The 24,004-nt window shown below is 40.0% G+C and overlaps 2 protein-coding genes across 3 annotated transcripts; both read left to right on the plus strand.

Moving 5' to 3' along the window:
* Positions 1-1,019: 1,019 nt before the first annotated feature.
* Positions 1,020-6,806, plus strand: LOC118589436 (olfactory receptor 1-like). Of its 2 annotated transcripts, XM_036196728.1 has the most exons (2): positions 1,020-1,944; positions 6,787-6,806. In XM_036196728.1, the coding sequence occupies exons 1-2, from the start codon at positions 1,020-1,022 to the stop codon at positions 6,804-6,806; spliced, it is 945 nt and encodes a 314-aa protein (XP_036052621.1). The 2 variants fall into 2 exon arrangements, with proteins under 2 accessions (XP_036052621.1, XP_036052622.1); XM_036196729.1 differs by lacking the exon at positions 6,787-6,806 and having other exon boundaries at positions 1,020-1,982.
* A 15,932-nt stretch (positions 6,807-22,738) lies between these two features.
* Positions 22,739-23,689, plus strand: LOC118588703 (olfactory receptor-like protein DTMT). Its single transcript, XM_036195255.1, has one exon. The coding sequence runs from the start codon at positions 22,739-22,741 to the stop codon at positions 23,687-23,689; it is 951 nt and encodes a 316-aa protein (XP_036051148.1).
* The last annotated feature ends 315 nt before the right edge of the window (positions 23,690-24,004 follow it).

Raw genomic sequence — 24,004 nt, forward strand, 5'->3', positions numbered from 1 at the left:
TCTTTCCCTCGAAACTTGCCCTTCATTACCCCCACGCACATCCCATCCATTTCTCTGTCATTGGGCAATCCCTGTGTTTTTCTTAGGGTCCCATTTTCTAGGTACCCTCCCTGGAGTTGTGAGTAGCAGTCTAGTCATCTTTGTTTTACATCTAGTATCCTACTATGAGTGAGTTCATACCATGTTTGCCTTTCTGAGAACAACGAGAATCCACCAACAATTCACTCATTAGCAAGGAAAGATGATTGGATTTCTACTTTACATATAAAGAGGAAAAGAAAATTATTTGAGGCAGGCGGGCAGCGGTGGTGCACGCCTTTAATCCCAGCACTCGGGAGGCAGAGCCTGGTGGATTTCTGTGAGTTCAAGGCCAGCCTGGGCTACAAAGCGAGTCCCAGGAAAGGTGCAAAGCTACACAGAGAAACCCTGTCTCAAAAAAACAAAAAAGAAAGAAAGAAAGAAAGAAAGAAAGAAAACAAACAAAGAAACAAAGAAAGAATTTGAAAGAGCTGAAGTAAATCATAACCACTAAGGAAACATAACCAATTGGCAAACAAGAGAAAAGTTAATATATTTTGTATCTCATGTAACAGTAGAATTTAGTGCTTAGTCTTACTAGAACTTGATATGCCACGTTCTGTCAATATCCATGTGAGGCCTGCCCATTTCTGGTTAGAAACAGATGAGGACTGGATAGGGGGTGGGTAGGAGAGGGAGTGAGAAGGGACGGGGAGGAGAGGAGAAAAGGGAAACCGAGGTCAGGTTGTAAAACAAACAAATGAAAGAACAAACAAACAAATAAAAGAGTATAATTTAAAGGATTTAATATAGAAACATACAAAAATCTACAAAAGACTTAGTCTTTTATGTCTATAGAAATTTTTGCAGTTTTGGTATGATGATAATATTTTGATGACTATGAGATTAATTCTTATAAATGACATGTCATAGACATATGTTCATTTTATTTGAAATTTTGAGGGACCCACTATTTTCCAAACAGATATTGCAGAAAGGTCATGCCTGAAGACAACCAAACTGTCATCTCCCAGTTCCTCCTCCTGGGCCTGCCCATCCCCCCAGAGCACCAGCACCTGTTCTATGCCCTGTTCCTGGCCATGTATCTCACCACTGTCCTGGGGAACCTCATCATCATCACCCTCATTCTACTGGACTCCCATCTCCACACTCCCATGTACTTGTTTCTCAGCAACTTGTCCTTCTCTGACCTCTGCTTCTCCTCTGTCACAATGCCCAAATTGCTGCAGAACATGCAGAGCCAGGACCCATGCATCCCCTATGCAGGCTGCCTGACACAAATGTATTTCTTTTTGTTTTTTGGAGATCTTGAGAGCTTCCTCCTTGTAGCCATGGCCTATGACCGCTATGTGGCCATCTGTTTCCCCCTTCATTACACCAGCATCATGAGCCCCAAGCTCTGTGTGAGTCTAGTGGTGCTGTCCTGGGTGCTGACCACATCACATGCCATGTTACACACTTTGCTCTTAACTAGATTGTCTTTCTGTGAAAACAATGTGATTCCCCATTTTTTCTGTGATCTATCTGCACTGCTGAAGCTGGCCTGCTCTGATATTCGCATTAATGAGTTTGTGGTATTGATCATAGGAGGACTTGTTGTTGTACTTCCTTTCCTACTCATCATAGCATCTTATGCACGCATTGTCTCCTCTGTCCTCAAGGGCTCTTCAACTCGAGGCATCCACAAGGTCTTCTCCACTTGTGGTTCTCACTTGTCTGTGGTGTCACTGTTCTTTGGGACAATTATTGGCCTTTACTTATGTCCATCTGCTAATAACTCTACTGTGAAGGAGACTGTCATGTCTTTGATGTACACAGTGGTGACTCCCATGCTGAACCCCTTCATCTACAGCCTGAGGAACAGAGACATGAAAGGGGCCCTAAAAAGAGTATTTCAAAAGAAAAGTCTCTTCTGATGATGGTAATCACCCTTTAGGGTGTTTTCATAACAATATCAGGTAGATATATTGATATTAACATTACCAATGCTTGACTTTTCCCCACTTTGGGCTATTTTATTAATGGAGCATTCTGTGTAATTATTCAATGTTCAAAAATGTGAATGTTATTATTTAATTATTCAAAAATGTCTATTTAACTAGGGACCCCACTGTGAGTTGATGTCCTTGTGATTTATAAAACTATAGTATAAGAGCTAAGAGTTTTCTAAAGTGACATCCCCACTTCTTACATCAGTGCGGGTGGGGGAAGTGGAAGGAGGGATGAGAGGGAGATATGTGGTTGGTATGTAAAGTGAATTAAAAAAATTAAAAACAAAAAATGTGTCATGGATCTTATAATTTTCTTCAGAACTCTACTTTCTCTATGTAATCATTTTAAAAATATGTTTCATAATCTGAGTTCAATGTTCAGAAACATCCATACATTTTACCCTTCCAGATATGTGCTATTATTTCCCAAATATATCATCTTACAAGAAATTTTCACACAATATGGTATTTAAGCATGGTCCCCATTTTAAATTCCTGAGTATGTAATCTTTTCTGGGACAGGCTGGCTGTAAATAGATTTTTCAACGCTGTCAGTACAGCATTGTATTTTGTGTTTTCTTGAGAATTACACCCAAGGGATGTAATTTTTCTCCAGTAATGAAGCAAGAAGATAGAGACTGGTAGAAAGTTCAGTTGTAAGGACATTATATTTGTGTTTATCTGCACTTTGGGAATTTTGGATTTAAAAACTTTATAGCTATGTTTATTTCCTTCCCTGTAAAAAGGGAAGTAGAGGCAGTAACCTGATTTGTTTTGCAAATGGAAAGTGGAGCTCAACAATCTCCCATACCACACAGGGTGAAAAGAGTTAAGCCCCTGTATGATGGAAGACTACATGATTCTACAGTTTCTTTTCCTTTTCTCCAACTTCAGAAAGAAGAGAGCAACTGGTCCTTTTGGACCCTTAGCATCACTATGATATGGAGTAGGCTTCCAGCTATGATGGATTCCTTTCCTCTGTTGAGTATTCTTATAGAAGCTAATCCTACCTCTGCATCACCTTATGTCCTCCATTAACTCCTATGTTGTTTAAATCTTATAAAGTCTTTTAATTAAAAAAAAATCCCAGAGCCAGATATCACAGTGAAAGCTGAAAGATCAGAGAAGCAGAGCAGCCAAACACTAGTTCATACCTATAGGGAAATCCTCAGCCTAAAGAGAGTGAGCTCCTGATTCCTCATGACTTATATACCTTTCCCTGCCCTGCCATATTACTTCCTGGGATTAAAGGTGTGTGTGCTTCCCAAGCAAAGGCAAGAGATCTCAAGTGCTGGGATTAAAGGTGTGTGCCTCACTGCCTGGCTCTGCTTCTCTTCTATACTGGATCAATCTCTTGTAGCCCAGTGTGGCCTTGAACTCACTGAGATCTAAACAGATCTTTGCCTCTGAGTGATAGGATTAAAAGGTGTGTGCCACCATTGCCTGACCTCTATGTCTGTCTAATCTAATGACTCATTCTGTCCTCTGATCCTCAGGCAAGTTTATTAGGATACACAATATATCACCAAACTCCTACAGATCTATGAGAATCCTAGGCCTTCCTCAGAGCTCACTGTTCCTCTTTTCATATGCCCAGTACACAGATCCGGTTGGGGTCCTATGGCAGTTAAACTTCAATGTGAAGAACCTTGAACTCTTCCTCTTCTTCCTAAGACCTTTGCCTTTTATTACATATCTTGATTTATGATGTCACTTTCTACTCAGTTTCCTGAGCAACCACATCCATATATATATGGAAATTTACCTTAGACATGGTACCTTATCACAACAACAGAAAAGTAATGAATATGTAGATTGATATCAAAGAGTGGGCTGTTGCTTTGAAAAAACAGACTATGTTGTTTTCAACTGTTGTTTGTTTGGTTTTGTTATTTGTTTTTTGTTTTGTTTTAGAAATGTGGAAGAGTTTGCAACTTTGGACTAGGAAAGTGGTTGAATGTTGTAAGTAGAGCTTACAAGAACATTTCAGTAGAAGAATATTTCAGTAAGAGCTTGTAACATAGCCCTGCTGAGAGCAATGCAGACTATGAAGATCCAGTTCAAGGAGTTTCCAAAGGAACGATATTAACAACTGGGCTAGGGGACAAATTGTATGATATTTTAGCAGAGAAGCTGACTCACTTCTCCCTTTTCCAGAGAACTTGGTTGGGCTAATTTTTAAATTGATGGACTAATTTCTTTTGTGGAGAAAAATTCAAGGCTGAATAATGTCAAGTCTGTGGAATGGTTCTTACTGGTAACACTTATATAAGTCTGCATGAAAAAGAGCAATTAGGTCAAAAAGAACTACAAATGTCCATTGTGGAGAGAAAAAGATACCTAGGAAACTAAATGTTACAGCCAAGGCATATGCTGGCAAAGAGGCTGTAGTGGTTAAAGGGGTTATTGTTACAGTTAAGAAGAGGCCTTCTCTCTACCTGAACAAAGGAAAGAGTGACTCTAGGGCAGGACTGAGCCCAGCTAAGCTGCCAATGTGTAAAGAGAGCATAGGAGTGATTCAAAGAGCTCAGTCTCCAGCCCAAGCTGACAGCTAAAGTTAGCAGTTCCATCTACACAATGCTGTCATTAGAGACATGAAAGATTTGAGAGTGAAGGGCTTGTGGATTATTCCTCCATGCTTTCGGAGAGCCACCAAGGACAGGCAGCAAGTGAATGAAGGCTCTGAGAGGACAAGAAACTGTATGAGGCCATTGGGTAAAACTGTGAAAACCAGTCCTGGGATTTAGTGGAGACCCCCCATTTGCTAAAGATGCCAGAACTATGAGACATTGGCCAAGGACAGCTCCATACAGAGAGTGGAAAGGACCCAAGAGAGAGCTGTATGCTGCAGGCAGAAAAGCTGGAGAGACAGAACCACTTAAACCCTTTGAACATAAATTCCTAGACACTGGAAATGGAGCTACAGAATTTGAATTTTGCCCTTGTTGGTTTTGGTCTTGTTTATATCCATTATTTCTTAACTATGCTCCCATTCTACTCCTTTGAAATGTTAATGAACTTTCTGTTCAATTATATATTGGAGGTATGGAATTTTTTGTTTTAGAGGGGGTTACACTTATGAGATTCCTTTGGGTCTCAGACATTACTTTTGACTTTTAAGCAGTGTTGAAACTGTAAAAATTGGGCTAAGTACATTGTGAATTATGATATGGCCATGAGCCAACTGCTCCTTCTACATTATCTCTCTGTGATTCTATTTCTGGGGATCCTTTTGTTCCTTCCATTTGGAAGATCTTAGCCAAAGTTTGTCTAACTGGAGTAAATATTTACTGTGGAGGACGATTCAGAAAGATGTCAACACCAAGCTACTAGAGATCAACAAAATATGGGCTGGAGAGATGGCTCAGCAATTAAGAGCACTGGCTGCTCTTCCAAAGGACCAGAATTCAGTTCTCAGTACCCACATGACAACTCACAACTGTCTATAACTCCACTCTCAGGGGATCCAACACTCTCACACAGACAGACATATATGTAGGCAAAATACCAATGAACACAAAATGAAAAAAAAAAACACATTTTTAAAAAGAATTTAAAAATCAACAAAATAATATATGCCTATGCCTTTTAAAATGTAGCAGAAGAAGCCATGATGCTCAATGACTTATATATCCTCCTGAGGCTTATGGACAAATAAATTCATTTTCATTGCAAGCATAGTACAAGTTACCAGATTCTGGGAGAAATACAAAGGAATTTTTTGAAATTAGGCAAGGGCTTCATGGGGCATGTCAAGATTTTGTTTCTCATCTTTTGAAGGCTATCAGTCACCTGGTGATTGATGGAGAGGCAGGAATGATTATTGTCAAGCAACTGGCATATGAGATTGCTAATGCTGCATGCCAGACTGCCATCCATCCCTTTTGAAAGAAGGGAGATATTAATAATTATATCTGCCTCTGTGGTGGCATTGGAACTTCATATACTCAATAGTTATTTCTTACTGTGGACCTCCAAGGGCAAATGCTGCCTCAATTATTGGCAGTCATCCAACAAGGACAAAGAAATGAAGGTAATGGTCATTGATGTTTTAAATGTGGTCCATCTGGACACTTTAGAAGGCAGTGTCCACAAAGAAGGCAGAGTGCACCTCAAGTCATGGGGACCAAAGCCCCAGGTTTATGCCCTCACTGTGAACTAGGAAATCATTGGGCAAGCAAATGTAAAACTAAGAGGGATAGTGAAGGACAGCCTTTGCCTCATGGAAACTGGGCAAGGTGTTATGACATCTACTCCTACTAGCATCCAAACTACAGAAAAAAAGACAATATATTGCTCAACTGTTATTGGTTCAAGTGTAAGTGTTTAATCAGGTAAAGTTTGCTCAGGAACAGGGAACAGAATGCTTCAGGTCCTCGGATGTGTACTGGATGAGATCAATTACTAAAGAGTGGGCCACCATGCCTTTCTGGATAGACGGTAAGAAATTTGAAGGATTGTTAGATACAGGTGCCAATGTTTCAGTTCTGTCCTATCAACCTTGGCCCTCCCACTGGCCCCTCCAAAGCACTCAAGCTCTCTGGAGTGGGCGTTTTCAATGGGCCTCAAGAAAGTTCAAAAAAACTTTTTCGTTTTTATTCTTCTCTCATATAATACATCAGGACCACAGTTTCCCCTCCCTGTGCCCCTCCCAGTTCCTCCACAACCTTCCTTCTTTCCAAGATCAACTTCTTCCTCCATTCCTTTCAAAAAAGAGATAGTCAATCAGGTTTCTTCTAGCCTTATGTACTTCAAGAGCTGAGAGTTAATTTGTAGGGAAGAGATGTCCTTCAAAGCCTAGGCATGTATCTCTTTTACCTATTAGCCCTGCTGAACCGATAATGCTCTCACAAGAATGAATTCCTGGAAAGGGTCTGAGAAGAGTTGCAGTGAATAAGTGAAGCTTTAAATCCCATTCCAAAATAATAGACAAGGTTTGGGGTATTTTTCCTAGGGGCTGCTGAGAAATATCATGCTGATTCTATTACCTGGTTTTCTGAGGATCCCATCTGGGTGGATCAGTGGCCCTTTACTAAGGAAAAGATACTACCTGCCAAGGAACAGCTGGACAAAGGGCATACAGAAGAATGGAACAGTCCATGGAATTCTCCTATTTTGTGATTAAATAACAGTCAGGAAAATGACATCTGCTGCAAGATCTTCGTTAAGTAAAGGCCACCATGGAATTAATGGACCTTTACAACCAGGCCTTCCAACATCCATTGCTATTCCTGAAGAGCGTCCTATTACAGTGCTGCCTTTAAAAGACTGCTGCTGTGCTTATTTTTGTATCCCAAAGATTGTGAAAGTTTCACTATCAGTGTACCTTCTCTTAAATTAATGAACCAATGAAAACACATCATTGGAAAATTTTGCCTCAAGAAATGACAAATAGCCCAACTTTGTAACAAAAATGTGTTGCTACTGCTCTATTTTTTTATTTTTTATTATATTTGTGCATTAATTTTACATATCAGCCTTGGGTTCCCCTGTCCTCCCCCCTCACACCCACGCACCCACCTTCCCCCCGAGCACCTCCCCTCCATTCCCATCTCCTCCAGGGCAAAGACTCCCCTGGGGATTCAATTCAACCTGGTGGATTCAGTACAGGCAGGTCCAGTCTCCTTCTTCCAGGCTGAGCAAAGTGTCTCCGTGTAAGTCCAAAGTTCCAAACAGCCAGCTCATGCACTAAGGACAGGTCTGGGTCCCACTGCCTGGATGCCTCCCAAACAGTTCAAGCTATTCAGTTGTCTCACTTATCCAGAGGGCCTGAACCAGTTGGGGGCTCCACAGCTTTTGGTTCATAATTCATGTGTTTCCATTAGTTTGGCTATTTGTCCCTGTGCTTTTCCAATCTTGGTCTCAACAATTCACACTCTTATAGTCCCTCCTCTTTCTTGACAATTGGACTCCTGGAGCTCCACCTGAGGCCTGTTGCTACTGCTTTAAAGAGAGCTAGAAAACGTCTCAGTTTCAGGAGGTCTCATTTATTAATTTTTGCTCTCAGTGTCTGTGCTACTGGTGTTATATTTAGGAAATGGTCTCCTGTGCCAGTGTGTTCAAGGCTACTTCCTACTTTCTCTTCTATCAAGTTCAGTGTAACTTGATTTATGTCGATGTCTTTGACATAGACTATATTTTGAATAAATCATGGAATGAACATTTTCATACCCAGAGAAATATATGCTCAACTTGATGTGTCTTTGGGGAGAAGATCCCCAAAGGATATGAGACACAAGCTTGAACTCTTTGAATATACTGTTGAATTTAGTTTCATATAGTCTTAGTTTTACAGAAAATTCTACTTCTGAAGTTGGTATAAATTGGCTAAGGTTATGTGCAAGGCTTATTTTTTTATTTTATAATTAACTTAATTTCACATATTAGCCATGGATTCCCCCGTCCTCCCTCCTCCCACCACCCAGCCCTCCCCCCAATCCACCCCCCACTCCCACCTCCTCCAAGGCAAGGTCTCCCCTGGGGAGTCAGCCCAGCCTGGCATACTCAGCCAAGGCAGGTCCAGTCCCCTCCTCCTTCCACCAAGGCTGAGCAAAGTGTCTCAGCATAGGCCCCAGACTCCAAAAAGTCAGCCCATGCACCAAGGACAGGTCCAGGCTCCACTGCCTGGAAGCCTCCCAAACAGTTCAAGCTAATCAAGTGTCTCATTTATCCAGAGGTCCTGGTCCAGTTCCATGGGGGTTCCTCCACCATTGGTTCACAGATCATGCGCTTATGTTGTGCAGGGCTTATTAAAGGAAATTTCTTCTAATGAGGTTGACTATTACAGAGTCTAAACACAGGATGAGTGAACTTGAGTGTGATGACTGAAAAGTATACAGGTGAATAGAGTGCATCAACACAGCTGTGCTCAACTGCCTCCTTTCATTCTCTCTATATATATTCAGATCATCACCACCAAGTTCTGAATACTAGCTCCTAACAAGTTCTCAGATCAGTTCCTTTATCTTCACTGCCAAGGCTGATGTGGTAGTGTGTTATCAATACTAACAGTAGGTTATCTTCTCTGTAAGTGTAGAAGTTTAATGACATAAGAACACACAGAAACAACTGGCCTTAGCTGGAGCTCACGGACCCTGGGCTGACAGTTGGGGAGTCTGTATGGGACTGACTTAGGCACTCTGCATATGGGTGACAGTTGTGTAGCTTGGTCTGTTTGTGGGGCTCCTAGCAGTGGACGTGTCCCTGGAGCATGAGCTGGCTTTGGGGGACCTATTCCCCATGCTGGGATACCTCACTCAGCCTTGATGCAGGAGGAGGGGCTTGGCCTTGCCTCAACTTGATGTGCCATGCTTTGTTGGCACCCATAGGAAGCCTGCCCCTTTTTGAATAGAGATGGAGAAGGAGTGGACAGGGGGTAGAGGAGAGGTGGGGGAGGAGGAAATGGAAGGAAAGGAGGGAGAGGTAACTGCAATTGGATTGTAAAATAAATAAAAAAAGTTAATTAATAAATAAGTGCAAAAAAAGAAAGAAGTTAAAACCACCAGCAGCATCAATTTTACCCTGATTGGCTCCCCACAGGCTTCTTGCCTCTGGTCTCAAATGTCTTCCATCCATTCATCACAAAGAGTCATAGAGAATGTTCTGCCAGCTCTAATTAGACAAGAGGTGAGTCTTTGTTCTCCTAGCCAATCATTCCAAGCTCTAGGCTTTAGGCCCAGAGGCACAACCCATGCCCCCATATGCCCCCCCCATTCCAGCCTCAGTTACAGGCCAGCAGGCAAAACTCCTGAAGGCAGGCCTGACTACCACCCCCCACCAGACCTTGTAACCAATGAGCCCCACTCCACCACCCATACCTACACATCCCCCAAGACCACTGCTGCTCCCTAAGACACAGACTCCACCAGCTCCAGTTGGACCAAGAGGTGAGTCTTTGTTCTCGGAGCTGATAAACACAGACTCTAGACTTTAGGCCCAGGGGCAATATTTGTGTCCCCATACCCCCACCAATTGCAGCCCTAGTTGCAGGCCAGAAGGCAGGCAGGTCTGCTGTAGGCAGGCCTGACTACCACTCCCCACCAGACCCCATGACCTACAAGCCCCACTCCATCCCCCAAACCCACTCATGTCCTGAGACCACAGCTGCTCCCTGAGACACAGACTCCACCAACTCTGATTGGACCAAGAATGCCAATTTGACCAAGAGTGGCTCCCTAAGACACAGACACCATTGGCACCCATTGGAGGAAGAGATTAGTAGACTCCAGTGCAAGAATACATTCAATAATATGGCACCACCAGAACCTAGTGGTTCTCCATTAGCAAGACCTGAACATCCCAACATAGAAGAAGCAGAAGAAATCGATCTTAAAATGACTTTATGAAGATTATAGAGGCCTTTAAAGAGGAAATGAAAAATTCCCTTAAAAATATTGAGGAAAAGACAAACAAAAATTGGAAGAAATCAATAAATCCCTTAAAGACAGTCAAGAAAAAGCAATCAAACAGATTAAAGAAACAGTTCAAGACTTGAAAACTGAAATAGAGGCAATAAAAGAGACAAAAACTGAGGGAATGCTAGAAATAGAAAATCTGAGTAAAAGAACAGGAACTACAGATACAAACATAACCAAAAGAATACAAGGGATAGAAGAGAGAATCTCTGGTGTTGAAGATACAATAGAGGAAATAGATTCATCAGTCAAGAAAATATTAAAGCCAACAAAGTCATAACACAAAATGTCCAGGAAATATGAGACACCATGAAAAGAACAAACCTAAGAATAATAGGGATAGAAGGAGAATACCAGCTTGAAGGCACAAAGAATATATTCAACAATATCACAGAAGAAAACTTTCCCAACCTAAAGAAGGAAATTCCTATGAAAATACAAGAAATTTACAGAACACTAAATAGACTGAACTAAAAAAATCCCGTTACCACATAATAATCAAACCATTAAATATACAGAATAAAGAAAAATATTATAAGCTGCAAAGAAAAAATGCCAAGTAACATATAAAGGCAGACCCATCAGAATAGCACTCAAATTCTCAGTAGACACTCTAAAAGCCAGAAGGACCTGGACAGAAATTATGCAGACACTAAGAGACCATGGATGCCAGCCCAGACTAATATACCTAGCAAAACTCTCAATCATCATAGACAGAGTAAACAAAATATTCCATGATAAAACCAGGTTTAAACAATACCTATCTACAAATCCAGCCTACAGAAAGGACTAGGAGAAAAAATACAACCTAAGGAAGTTAAATGCACCCATGAAAACACATGCAATAGATAATCCCACATTAACAAATACCAAAGGAGGGAAACACACAACACTACCACCAAAAAATAACAGGAATTAACAATTACTGGTCATTAATATCCCTTAATATCAATGGACTCAATTGGCCTATAAAAAGACAGAGACTAACAGATGGATACAAAAACCGGATTCATCATTCTGCTGAATACAAGAAACACACCTCAACCTCAAAGACAGATGCTACCTCAGAGTAAAGGGACAGGAAAATATTTTCCACAAACGGACTTAAGAAGCAAGCTGGTATAGCTATCCTAATATCTAACAAAATAGACTTCAAACTAAAATTAATCAAAAGAGATTGATAAGGACATTACATATTCATCACAGGAAAAATCCATCAAGATGAAGTCTCAATTCTGAACATTTATGCCCCAAATACAAGGGTACCCACATATGTAAAAGAAACATTACTAAAGCTTAAATTGCACATCAAACCCTACACATTAATAGTGGGAGACTTTAACACCCCACTCTCACCAATGAACAGGTCTACCAGATAGAAATTAACAGAGAAATAAGGAAACTAACAGGCATTATGACTCAAATGGACTTAATAGACATCTACAGAATATTCCACCCAAATACAAGAGAATATACCTTCTTCTCAGCAACCCTTTGAACCTTCTCTAAAACTGACCACATACTCCATGACAAAACAAATCTCAACACATACAAAAAATTGGAATAACCTCCTGTATTTTATTGGACCACCATGGCTTAAAGTTAGAATTCAACAACAACACAAATTACACAAATCCTACAAACTCATGGAAACTGAATAATGCTCAACTGAATCACCACTGGATCAAGGAAGAAATAAGAAAGAAATGAAAAACTTCCTAGAATTCAATTTAAATGAATGTACAACATATTTAAACTTATGAAACACTATGAAAGCAGTACTAAGAGGAAAGTTCATAGCTCTAAATACCTACATAAAGAATTTGGAGAAATCTCACACTAGCAACTTAACAACACACCTGAAAGATCTAGAAGAAAAAGAAGCACACTCATCCAGGAGGAGAAGATGCCAGGAAATAATCAAATTTAGAGCTAAAGTCAATAAAATAGAAACAAAGAGAGCAATACAAAGAATCAATACAAAGACTTGGTTCTTTTAGAAAATCAACAAGACAGGCATACCCTTATCTAAACTATTTAAAAGACAGAGAATATCCAAATTAACAAAATCAGAAATGAAAAGGGAGACATAACAACTGACAACAAAGAAATCCAGAATATCATTAGGTCATGCTTCCAAAACATGTGATCCACAAAATTGGAAAATCTAAAAGAAATGGATAATTTTATGGATAGGTACCATATAATCAAATTAAATCAAGACCAATTTAAATAAACCTATAACTCCTATGGAAATAAAAGCAATCATTAAAATCTCCCAACCATGAAAAGCCCTGTACCACAGGGTTTCAGTGCAGAATTCTACCAGAATTTCAAAGAAGAGCTAATACCAATACTCCTCAAATTGCTCCACACAATAGAAACAGAGGGAACATTGCCAAACTCTTTCTATGAAGCTACAGTTACCCTGACACCCAAACAACACAAAGATGCAACAAAAAAAGAGAATTACAGACCATCTCCCTCATGAACTTTGATGCAAAAATACTTGATAAAATATTGGCAAACCTACTCCAAGAACACATCAAAAAAAAAAAATCATCCATCATGATCAAGTAGGCTTCATCCCAGAAATGCAGAGATGGTTCAACATACAAAAATCTGTCATTGTAATCTATCATAAACAAACTGAAAGGAAAAAAACACATTATCAGCTCATTTGATGCTGAAAAGCCTTTGACAAAATCCAACACCCCTTCATGATAAAGGTCTTGAAGAGATCAGGAATACAAGGAAGATACCAAAACATAATAAAGGAAATTTACAGCAAGCCAACAGCCAACATCAAATTAAATGGAGAGGAACTTGAAGCAATTCCACTAAAATTGGGAACAAGACAAGGCTGTCCACTCTTCTCATATCTATTCAATATAGTACTCAAAGTTCTAGCCAGAGCAATAAGACAACAAAAGAGATCAGGGGGATAAAAATTGGAATGGAAGAAGTCAAACTTTCACTATTTGCAGATGATAATATGTGTGTGTGTGTGTGTGTGTGTGTGTGTGTGTGTGTGTGTCCACTGAATAACACAAGGCGAAGTATCAAGTGGTATTGTGTTTGATTCTAATAACTTTTGTTTTTGTTTTTGTTTTTTGAGACAAGGTTTCTCTGTGTAGCTTTGTGCCTTCCTGGAACTCGCTTTGTAGACCAGGCTAGCCTTGAACTCTCAAAGACCCACCTGCCTCTGCCTCCCAAGTGCTGGGATTAAAGACATGTGCCACCACTGCCCGGCTAATTCTAATAACTTTTTAAATGAATTTTTATTGATAAATTATTCACCTAGCACACAATTTGCTCATTTATACATTTCAGTAGCTTTTAGTGTGATGCTTAAGATTTGAAAGCCATATTGCTTTCAATATCTATGTGTCCATGTACTGCAAAAGTTAAAAAAGAGAATTATCAACAATGACCATGATGTCTAAGTGAAGCTTTCATGAAGATATCAGGCTTTTAATGAATCTGGAACCCTTGCTGTAAATATAATTTATTCAGATATATGGTTTAGAATGGTACAGCAGTAAGAGAGTGGGGAAATACTCAATGTGTTACCTAATGAGTTTCCATGGGATTTGGGGATCCCAAGAGTCTGGGCCCTGTAGAAGTGAGGAATGAGAAGACAATTGTAGAAACTCCAGCTGGAAATGCACCATGTGGAAGTAGGAGACAGAGCAGGGTCTGGATGGACCCACAATCAGACCAGTTGGGTAAGCTGGCATGGGATTCAGAAGAGGTAGCCATTCTAAAATCCCCTTTCATAGATATCATGTCAATCATTCTAAAGGACAATTCTGTAGGATAATTTAGAAGCCACCAGCCTTATTTTCCACCACTATCCGTATTATATTTTTTTCATGTGTTATTGGGCATTATCAGAGATTTTTATAGAAAGCAATCTATGACAGATTTTCAATAATTTATTCTTTGCAAATTAGATGTTCTAAACCCACAGTTCTGAAAAATGATCTGTAAAAGTCATTGAAATTTGAGTGTAAGCCAGTAAACTCCCTCAATATTCTAAGATCATAACCCAGTAGTTAATGGAGCCTGACTCTTAAGGGTCTCTGAAAACTTAAAATTGAGGTCTAGGAAGAAAGTTTGTAGGAGATCATCCTGGGAGGTCCTTTACACAAAGCTAGTTTTTAATCACTATCCATTAAGCCCTCTTAATTTTATTTTTTTCAAAATTTATTTATTTTTAGCTTATGTGCATTGATGTTTTGCCTGCATCTATGCTTGTGTGAGAATGCTAGATCCCCTGAAACTGGAGTTACAGACAGTTGTAAGCTGCCATGTGGTTGCTGGGGATTGAACCCAGGTCCTCTGGAAGAACAGCCAGTGCTCTTAACCACCGAGCCATCTCTCCAGCCCCCTCCTAATTTTAGTATGTTTAGGAATAATCTCAAATTCTCACTGTCATTTGGATTCTCACATCTTCTCTCTAATACCAAGGTTTGGAGCTCATTCAGTGGGTATGGATGAGAACTCATTTAGAAAACTACTGTGTCCATGTTACAGAACCTAGTAGTGATGGCAGTGAATCTTCCAAATGCAACAACATAGTGTCTCTGTAGACAGGATGGCATTGTGAGGTAAGTTTTGATATTTTTTCATCAGAATGATGTTGGTAGAAGCAGAGTGGATTTAAAGAACCCATCACTGAAGTGCTGTGTATATCATAACATGATCCTTGATAACATAGGATGTCTCTCTCCATTGTATTCCCTTACTCCTTACTCCTACTCCTCTAATATTTCCTTATCATGAATTATTTTATATTTATGTTTTAAGTGTTTATTTGTGTGTGGTATATATAAGTGTACCCGCTCATGTGTAGGTATGCATATTTATGGGAGTGTATGCCTATGTGTATGAATGTAGGGGCTTGAGGTGCCCTCCTCAATTGCTCTCCATGGTATTTTCTGGTCCAGTCTTTTCACTGACATGGAAGCTCTCTGTTTCAGCTAGGCTAGTGATCACCAAGCTCTGAGATCCCTAGTCTCCACCCTAATGATCTGGTTTTACAGATGTGTGGCCACACACAGCTTTTTATGCCTATGTTTGGAATTCAAACTCAGGGCCTCATCCTTGTGCGGCAAGTACTTTATCAACTGAAGGCATCTCAGACCCTTCCTGGTGATACATTCTTAAGAGGTAAAGATGTGGAGCAACCATTTGTCCAGTGGTTTCATTGTCAAGAATTGGATACAGGGCTGAAAGATGGCTCAGTAGTTAAGAACATTTGATATTCTTCTAGAGGACCCAAGTTTGATTCCCAGCACCTACGTGGTAGCTCACAAACATCTGTAACTCCAGTTTCAGGGGAACTAATGCTCCCTTTGGCCTCCAAGGGCACTAGTGTGCATGTGGTCATGGACATAAATGCAGGTAAAACATCCACACACAAAATAAAAGCAAATATATCCTAATAAAGAATCAGACACAAAGATTTGGAAAGTTTAGTGTCTATAAATGGTAAAGGAGATTCTCCTACCTAAATTACCATGAGCTGAGTCCTTAATGTCTTTCTGCAGTTTGAGTAGACCCTGTGTGTCTAAGTGGCACTTGGGCTGGAGTAGACTAGTCATTTCCTTCCTCACAGCTTCTTTGGCAAGTGGCTAAAGAACTATGAGATGGTGGGCATATAGATAAATAGGGGTCTTCTTTTGGGGGTAGGAGAGGTAGATGCACACCAGCAAGAAGGCAGGTGGTGATAGCAGGTTTTGCATGCTACCTGTTCCCGGGTGAAGCTGGTGGAAAAGAAGCTCTGGATAACTGTCAAGGGGACAAGGCTGTGTGGCCCTTTGATTTGCTTATAGTTAACGACTCCATGGTCCACCACCACCTCAGTCTCCAGGGAGGACATGCAGTGACCATGGCTTTTTAAAAAGTAGAACAAGTGTTATATATAGATAGTTGCATCAAGAAATCTCATATTGTTTTGTCCATGATGGCCTGGCCTTTGCCAAAGTTTTGTCTCCTTTAGTCTGGCCCAACTGGCTTCCTTAGGTGCCTGACTCAGCCAAGTCTCCAGTTTGTCCACTGGGTTGCACATTGCCAGATGTCCATGTTTGGGCTATGATTTAATGTTCCATGTCTCCATCTCTAGAACTCTGCTGCAGCCTTCAGACTCGGTTTGATGTCTGTTCTACCTCCCAGTGGCCCATGATTCAATTTTTGTTTTCTGAAGGAACTTCTAGTAGTTTTAGGGAAAACATCATTTGTTTTCATCATGGGACTCTCCTTTGTTGTGTGTGGACTGGTTATCCTTATGATTGTCTCCTCAAGAGTTCAGTACCGTCCAAAAGTTCTACAACTATGTAGCATGTCAGTGGCAACTTCTCAGTGCTCTAGCACTGCTATACTTAAAATCATTTCATATGTCATGTGAATTAGATATCAGTTTTCCACAGAGAGCTATTCCACAGATAGTGTCCTAATAAGGTAACCATAAGGCACATATTGCTATTGATCACGTAAAAGAGACTAATTCAGAAGAAGATGTGCCATAAGTATACAATGCACACTGAATTTTGAAAAGAAGAATTAGAAACAGATGTGAATATTGATTATAGGTTGAAATGGATGGTTTTTGTGTATGGGCTTACACAAAACATTAATGTAATTTATTTCATTTGTTTTGCATTTTAAACATGCTAATTAAAATTAACTAAAAACAATATGACCAATGAAAATATTATAGAGTGAAATAACATATCACTAAGAACTAAAAGTGTATCCAAAAATGGATGAATTTCACAAAGATAATTATGAAGTCCAGAGAAAATATGTTTGTATTTCTAAAAATAAATTGAAATTCTGCATATGGTTCACATTTGGGGTTTGCTCATATTACCAATGGCCAATTTCATCCTTGTTTAATTAGTGTTTTCCATTGTGATTGCTTCCAAATTTTTCTGATGCATTTATTTCATTGCTATAAAACTAATGGTTATAACTATTTGCACTTATCATGGACAACATGATGCTCTGGAGGCTATATACACTTCAGAGTGGACAACTCTAGCTAATTAGCATATACCTTGATTGACATCGTTATCATTTTTGTAATGAGAACGTTTTTTATACCTATTTTGAATAGTTTTAAAGAACACGATATATTGCTGGCTATAGTCACTCTTTATAGCAGATTTCTCTAACTCATTCCTCCTAACTGAAATCTTCTAACATCTCTCCAACACATGTACACCACCCAAAATGGGTTTGTATGTGATGCTGGTGAGCAAAATTCAGGTCTCACACACCCTAGAGAAGTTTTCTACCATTAAGCTATACTCCAGCCCCATTTTGACAGTTTAGAAAACACACTAATGTATATTATATTGACTATTGATAGGACAGATTTTTCTAGTGTATATTTGAAAAACTCTCATAAAATGCCATGGATGATGTCTGAGATACCCATGTAAGGATGCTGTTTCATATTAAATTAGCCAGATCTGACCAGCTATTGGATTTAACAAAGGGCACCACTGTCTCTGAGCCTCCCATAAGAAATAATTTTTAAATTTATGAGGTAGAAACTTTGTGACTATAAAACCTTTGCTCAAGTTCCCATTGTTTTAACACACAATGCTCACTTGCTAATTTATCTCATTAGTGTTCTCAACCAGGTAAAAGTAGAGGTATCTGGATGTTGGATTTTAAGAATTGCAATTAATAAAGTGTCTTTAGTATTTCACATTGTCACTAAAAATAAGATACAAATAGAATGTATATTTATATATTATAATGTAATATATATTTAAATTTTTAATTAATTTGTATGTGTATGGATGTTTTGCCTCCATGTGATTCTATGTACCACATGGATACAGTGTCCATATAAGCCAGAAGAGCATGTTGGATGTCCTAGAACTCTAGTTACAGATAATTGCAAGATGCCATATCAGTGCTGGGAACTGAACTGGTGTCCTCTAGAAGTGTAGCTAGTGCTTTTAACCACTGAGCCATCTCTCCAGTCCTATATAGAAAAAATAGCCGTGGTAGTGCATGCCTTTAGCCCCAGCACTTGGGAGACAGAGAGCCAGGTGGATCTCGGTGAGTTCGAGGCCAGCCTGGTCTACAGAGTGAGTTCCAGGAAAGACGCAAAGCTCCACAGAGAAACCCTGTCTCTAAACCTGAAAAAAAGATTTTACTGGTATGAAAGTGTTTTAAATTCTTGCTAACGTTCGTCATTTTTAATTTTTTTCCAGCTCTTCTGATGAGATATAGTATCTTCCAGTGATTTTAATTTGCATTTCCCTGATGAATAATAATGTTGGGCAAATTTTCACACATTTACTGTTGACCTAGGAATTGTTTGGGTTTGTTTGTTGTTTTTTGAGACTGGGTTTTTCTGTGCAGCCCTGGCTGTCCTGGAACTTGCTTTTTAGACCAGGCTGGCCTCAAACTCACAGAGATCCACTTACCTCTGCCTTCCAAGTGCTGGGATTAAAGGCATGTGCCACCGTTACTAGCAACCTAATAACTTTTATTAGAGATAATTTTTTTCCTTCAATAATTTCATGCCATTTCTAATTTGTTGGAAAGGAAAGTGAGTGGCACCCATTGGGACATGACATAATGAGAGATGTACATGAAACATTGTTTGCCTTCTGGTTTCTTCAATACATATTACTTACATTTTTTTCTCCCTATGAAAATCAATTCATTAAATTTGTCAGATTTGTGGTTCATTAAACACAGTAGTTTTGAAAGGCTTTATTCCCCCTGTTAATCAAGCTTGTGTTTTATCTTCATGTCTTCTAATGACATTGCCAACTCCCCCCACTAGGGAAATCACACACAGACCATTGACTCACCCTCAATCTGCCCCCTTGTGCCAGGGACTCTTTCTTGCTTCCTTAGAAGATGCTTCTTTTCACCTTCTACTTTTGCCAGGAAATGTTTGTTGTTGTTTTTTTTTGTTTGTTTGTTTGTTTTACCTTCCAGTAAAATTTTCACTTATTCAGGGTTTCAGGGTTTGAGAAACAAAAACTAAGAAAACTTAAGGACTCTGTTTTTCTACCCTGTCTGTATCCTGAAGCGATGAATAGAGAGATGACAGGCTACCTCAGTAGGGGAGGTAAAGGGAGAGAGAAAAGAATCATCATCAAGGGTTAATGTCTCACAGATGTTCTCTACATGTCCACACATTATGACAATTTGGGGATTTGTCCAATTCCTTGATCCTTGAGTTGGTCTATTCATATTGTATACTCCATGGAGTCTAGTTCTTTTGTGCTTTTCTACCAAAATGGCACATCATTTGCACTTGTGTTCTCTGAACAAGTGAAATTGGTTGTGTTGCTGGATATTCCTTATGCAGTTTCCTTTAACCATCAGATGTGTGAATGAAAACCACAAACACAACCTATACTTCCCCCAATCATGTTGTCTCTATTCTCACCTATAAGGTTTTCCCTGGGCAGCGTATACCAACCTGCTATGTGTAGACATTCTCAGACATTCTCCTGGCTGAAAACAAGGCTCTGAAGTGAGACTATCTGAACTTAACACCCAGGACTGTTGTTTAATAGGTGTGAGATCTTGGGTGAATTACTCAACGAGTATAAATGTCTGCTTATTTATCTTTAAAATGTGAGTAACTGTATCTATCTCATAAGATTGCTGTGAAAAGCAAAGAAGGTCATGTGTTTTATATGCATATCCTAGTATTGGGAAAGAGCAAGCTTTGACAATTGTTGCTCTAGACTCACTCACAGTGCCATTGTCAACATTTTGCCACCACCATCACTGTGACATCACTCCAGAGGGATAACAGCGGTGAATAGTTTTCTGATTTGCATATTATTTTTATCTACTTTCTCATCCAATTCCGCTCATGGCACAATTACAAAACTTTTTTTTTAATCCAGTGCTGAAGATTTAACACAGTACACTGCACATGCTAAGCAAGTATTCTATTGATGAACTACACTCACAGCCTGTGTTGGCTAGTTTTATGTCAACCTGACACCAGCTGGAATCATTTGGGAGGAAAGAACCTCAATTAAGAAAATGCCTCTACTAGACTGGCCTCTAGGCAAGTCTGTGGAACATTTTTTGATTGATGATTGATATAGAAGTCACAGTTCTTTGTGGGTGGTGGTTTTAGCTACTATAAGAAAGCAGATGAAGTAATCCAGTAAGCAGCATTCCTCCATGGCTTGTGCATCAGTTCCTGCCTCCAGGTGATGTGGAAGTATAAAACAAAACAAATCTTTTCCTTCCCAAGTTGCTTTTGGTCACAGTATTTTACACAGCACTGGAAACTCTTTTTTTTTTTTTTGTTATTTACTATATTTGTGTTTTAATTTTACACATCAGCCATGGGTTCCCCTGTACTCCCCCAACCCGCCTCCACCTCCCCCCCAGTTCCTCCCCTCCATTCCCATCTCCTCCAGGGAAAAGACTCCCCTGGGCATTCATTTAAACCTGGTGGATTTAGTACAGGCAGCTCCAGTCCCCTCCTTCCAGGCTGAGCAAAGTGTCCCTGTGTAAGTCCAAGGTTCCAAACAGCCAGCTCATGCACTAAGGACAGGTCCTGGTCCCACATCCTGGATGCCTCCCAAACAGTTCAAGCTATTCAATTGACTCACTTATCCAGAGGTCCTGATCATAATTCGTGTGCTTCCATTCGTTTGGCTATTTGTCCCTGTGCTTTTCCAATCTTGGTCTTAACAATTCACACTCTTACAGTCTCTCTCAACAATTGGACTCCTGGAGCTCCATCTGGGGCCTGGCCAAGTATCTCTGCATCCACTTCCATTAGGTATTGCATGAGAGTTCCAGCACGACTGTTAGGCTGTTTGGCCATCTGTTCACCAGACTAGGTCAGATCAGGCTTTCTCTCGACCATTGCCAGCAGTCTACAGAGGATGTATCATTGTGGATTTCTGGGGACCTCTCCAGCACTCTGCCTATTCCTGTTCTCATGTGGTCAGCATTTATCATGGTCTGTTATTCCTTGTTCTCCCTTTCTGTTCTTGATCTAGCTGGGATCTCCTGTTCCCCTAAGCTTTCTTTTCTTCTTCAAATCTTGCCCTTCATTACTCCCACTGTCGTCCCGGTTGTTCATGTAGATTTCATCCATTTCCCTGTCATTGGGTGATCCCTGTGACTTTCCTAGGGTCCTGTTTTCTAGGTAGCCTCCCTGGAGTTGTGTAGCAGTCTAGTCATCTTTGTTTTACATCTAGAATCCTCCTATGAGTGAGTACATACCATGTTTGTCCTTCTGAGTCTGGGTTACCTCACTCAGGATGATTTTTTCTAGATCTATCCATTTGCCTGAAAACCTAATGATGTCATTATTTTTCTCTGCTGAGTAGTACTCCATTGTGTATATGTACCATATTTTCTTTATCCATTCTTCAGTTGAAGGGCATCTAGGTTGTTTCCAGATTCTGGCTATTACAAACAATGCTGATATGAACATAGCTGAGCAAATGCCCTTGTGGTATGATTGAGCGTTCCTTGGGTATATGCCCAAGAGTGCTATAGCTGGGTCTTGGGGGAGATGGATTCCCAATTTTCTAAGGAAGCACCATATTGATTTCCAAAGTGGCTGTACAAGCTTGCATTCCCACCAGCAGTGGACGAGAGTTTCCCTTGCTCCACATCCTCTCCAGCATAAGCTGTCTTCTCTGTTTTTTATCTTAGCCATTCTGACAGGGGTAAGGTGGTATCTCAGAGTTGTTTTGATTTAAATTTCCCAGATAATTAGGGATGTTGAGCAATTCCTTAAATGTCTTTCAGCCATTTGAACTTCCTCTGCTGAGAATTCTCTGTTTAGTTCTATAGCCCATTTCTTAATTGGACTTGGACTGTTGGGCATTTTGATGTATAATTTCTTGAGTTCTTTATATATTCTGGATATCAGCCCTCTGTCAGATGTTGGGTTGGTGAAGACCTTTTCCCATTCTGTAGGCTGTCGCTTTGTCTTTTTGACCGTGTCCAGCCATAGTCCTTTTAAATTTTAGATTGAGGAGGGTTTCATTAAGTTTCTAGGCCTCCAGATCCTCCTGTTTCAGCTTTCCAAGTAGCTGAGATAACAAGTATATTGTCAGAAGAATGTTCTTATAAAAATCAGTATTGTTGAATTTACAATTTATTAGGTACTTGGAAGAATACAAAGTAATGAAGTAATCTTCTATGACTCAGAGGTGTTAGATTTAGTTTTTAAAATGTCTTCCTTAAAGTTCTGCATTGTGTATATTTTTGTATATTTATACAAATCATTCTTAAGTTTGAAAAGGTTAAGAAGTCAACATGGAAAGAGGAAATCAATCTGTTGTCTTGGAGTTCCTCCTTCTGGGCTTGCCCATTGAACCACTCCAGCAAGACCTGTTCTATGCCCTGTTCCTGGTCATGTACCTCACCACCATCCTGGGAAACCTCCTCATCATTGCCCTCATTCAACTGGACTCTCATCTCCACACTCCCATGTACCTGTTTCTCAGTAATTTGTCCTTTTCTGACCTCTGCTTCTCCTCTGTCACCATTCCCAAATTACTACAGAATATGCAGAGCCAAGTACCATCCATCCCTTATGCAGGCTGCCTGGCACAAATGTACTTTTTCCTACTTTTTGCAGATCTTGAGAGCTTCCTCCTTGTGGCCATGGCCTATGACCGCTATGTGGCCATCTGCTTCCCCCTGCACTATGCTAGCATCATGAGCACCAAGCTGTGTCTCTGCCTGGTGGCACTCTCATGGCTACTGACCACAATCATCTCTTTGTCACACACTCTGCTCATGGCACGGCTTTCTTTCTGTGATGACCACGTGATCCCTCACTTTTTCTGTGACATGTCAGCTCTTCTGAAATTGGCCTGCTCTGACATTCAGATCAATGAAATGATGATATTTATCTTGGGAGGACTTGTCATTATCGTGCCATTCCTGTTGATATTTTTATCCTACGCACGAATAGTATCCTCCATCCTCAAGGTCCCCTCTTCTAGAAGCATCCGAAAGGCCTTCTCCACCTGTGGTTCCCATCTCTCAGTGGTGTCTCTCTTCTATGGGACAATAATTGGTCTCTACTTATGTCCATCAGCTAATAACTCAACCGTTAAGGAGACTGTCATGGCTGTGATGTACACAGTGGTGACCCCTATGCTGAACCCCTTCATCTACAGCTTCAGAAATCAGGATATAAAGGGAGCTTTAAGAAGGGTGTTTTCAAAGAAGATGGCTAACTTTTCTCTGGGACAATGACTCTAAAGATTAAAAATATGAGGGGGTGGGAGGATGGAAGAGAGGGGAAAAGAAAAATGAAAAAAATTAAAAGTATGTTTTCAAATAGTAGGCACAGTTTCAAATAGTAACACATGCAGGGTTCCAGTAGTTGGAGTCTATCATGCATCTTGAATTTCGCACTATACTTCATGTGTGGCATACCTAAGACCTGACACACTGCATGCTCCTTGATTATCATTTAAATCTAAATAAACAGTAATATTAGTGTATAGTGTTCAAAGAATATACAGCAATTTCTAAATTTTGTGAAAACAACTCCAACTCCTCAGCCAC

Source organism: Onychomys torridus, chromosome 8 (genome assembly GCF_903995425.1).
Source record: "Onychomys torridus chromosome 8, mOncTor1.1, whole genome shotgun sequence".
Lineage (NCBI taxonomy): Eukaryota > Metazoa > Chordata > Mammalia > Rodentia > Cricetidae > Onychomys > Onychomys torridus.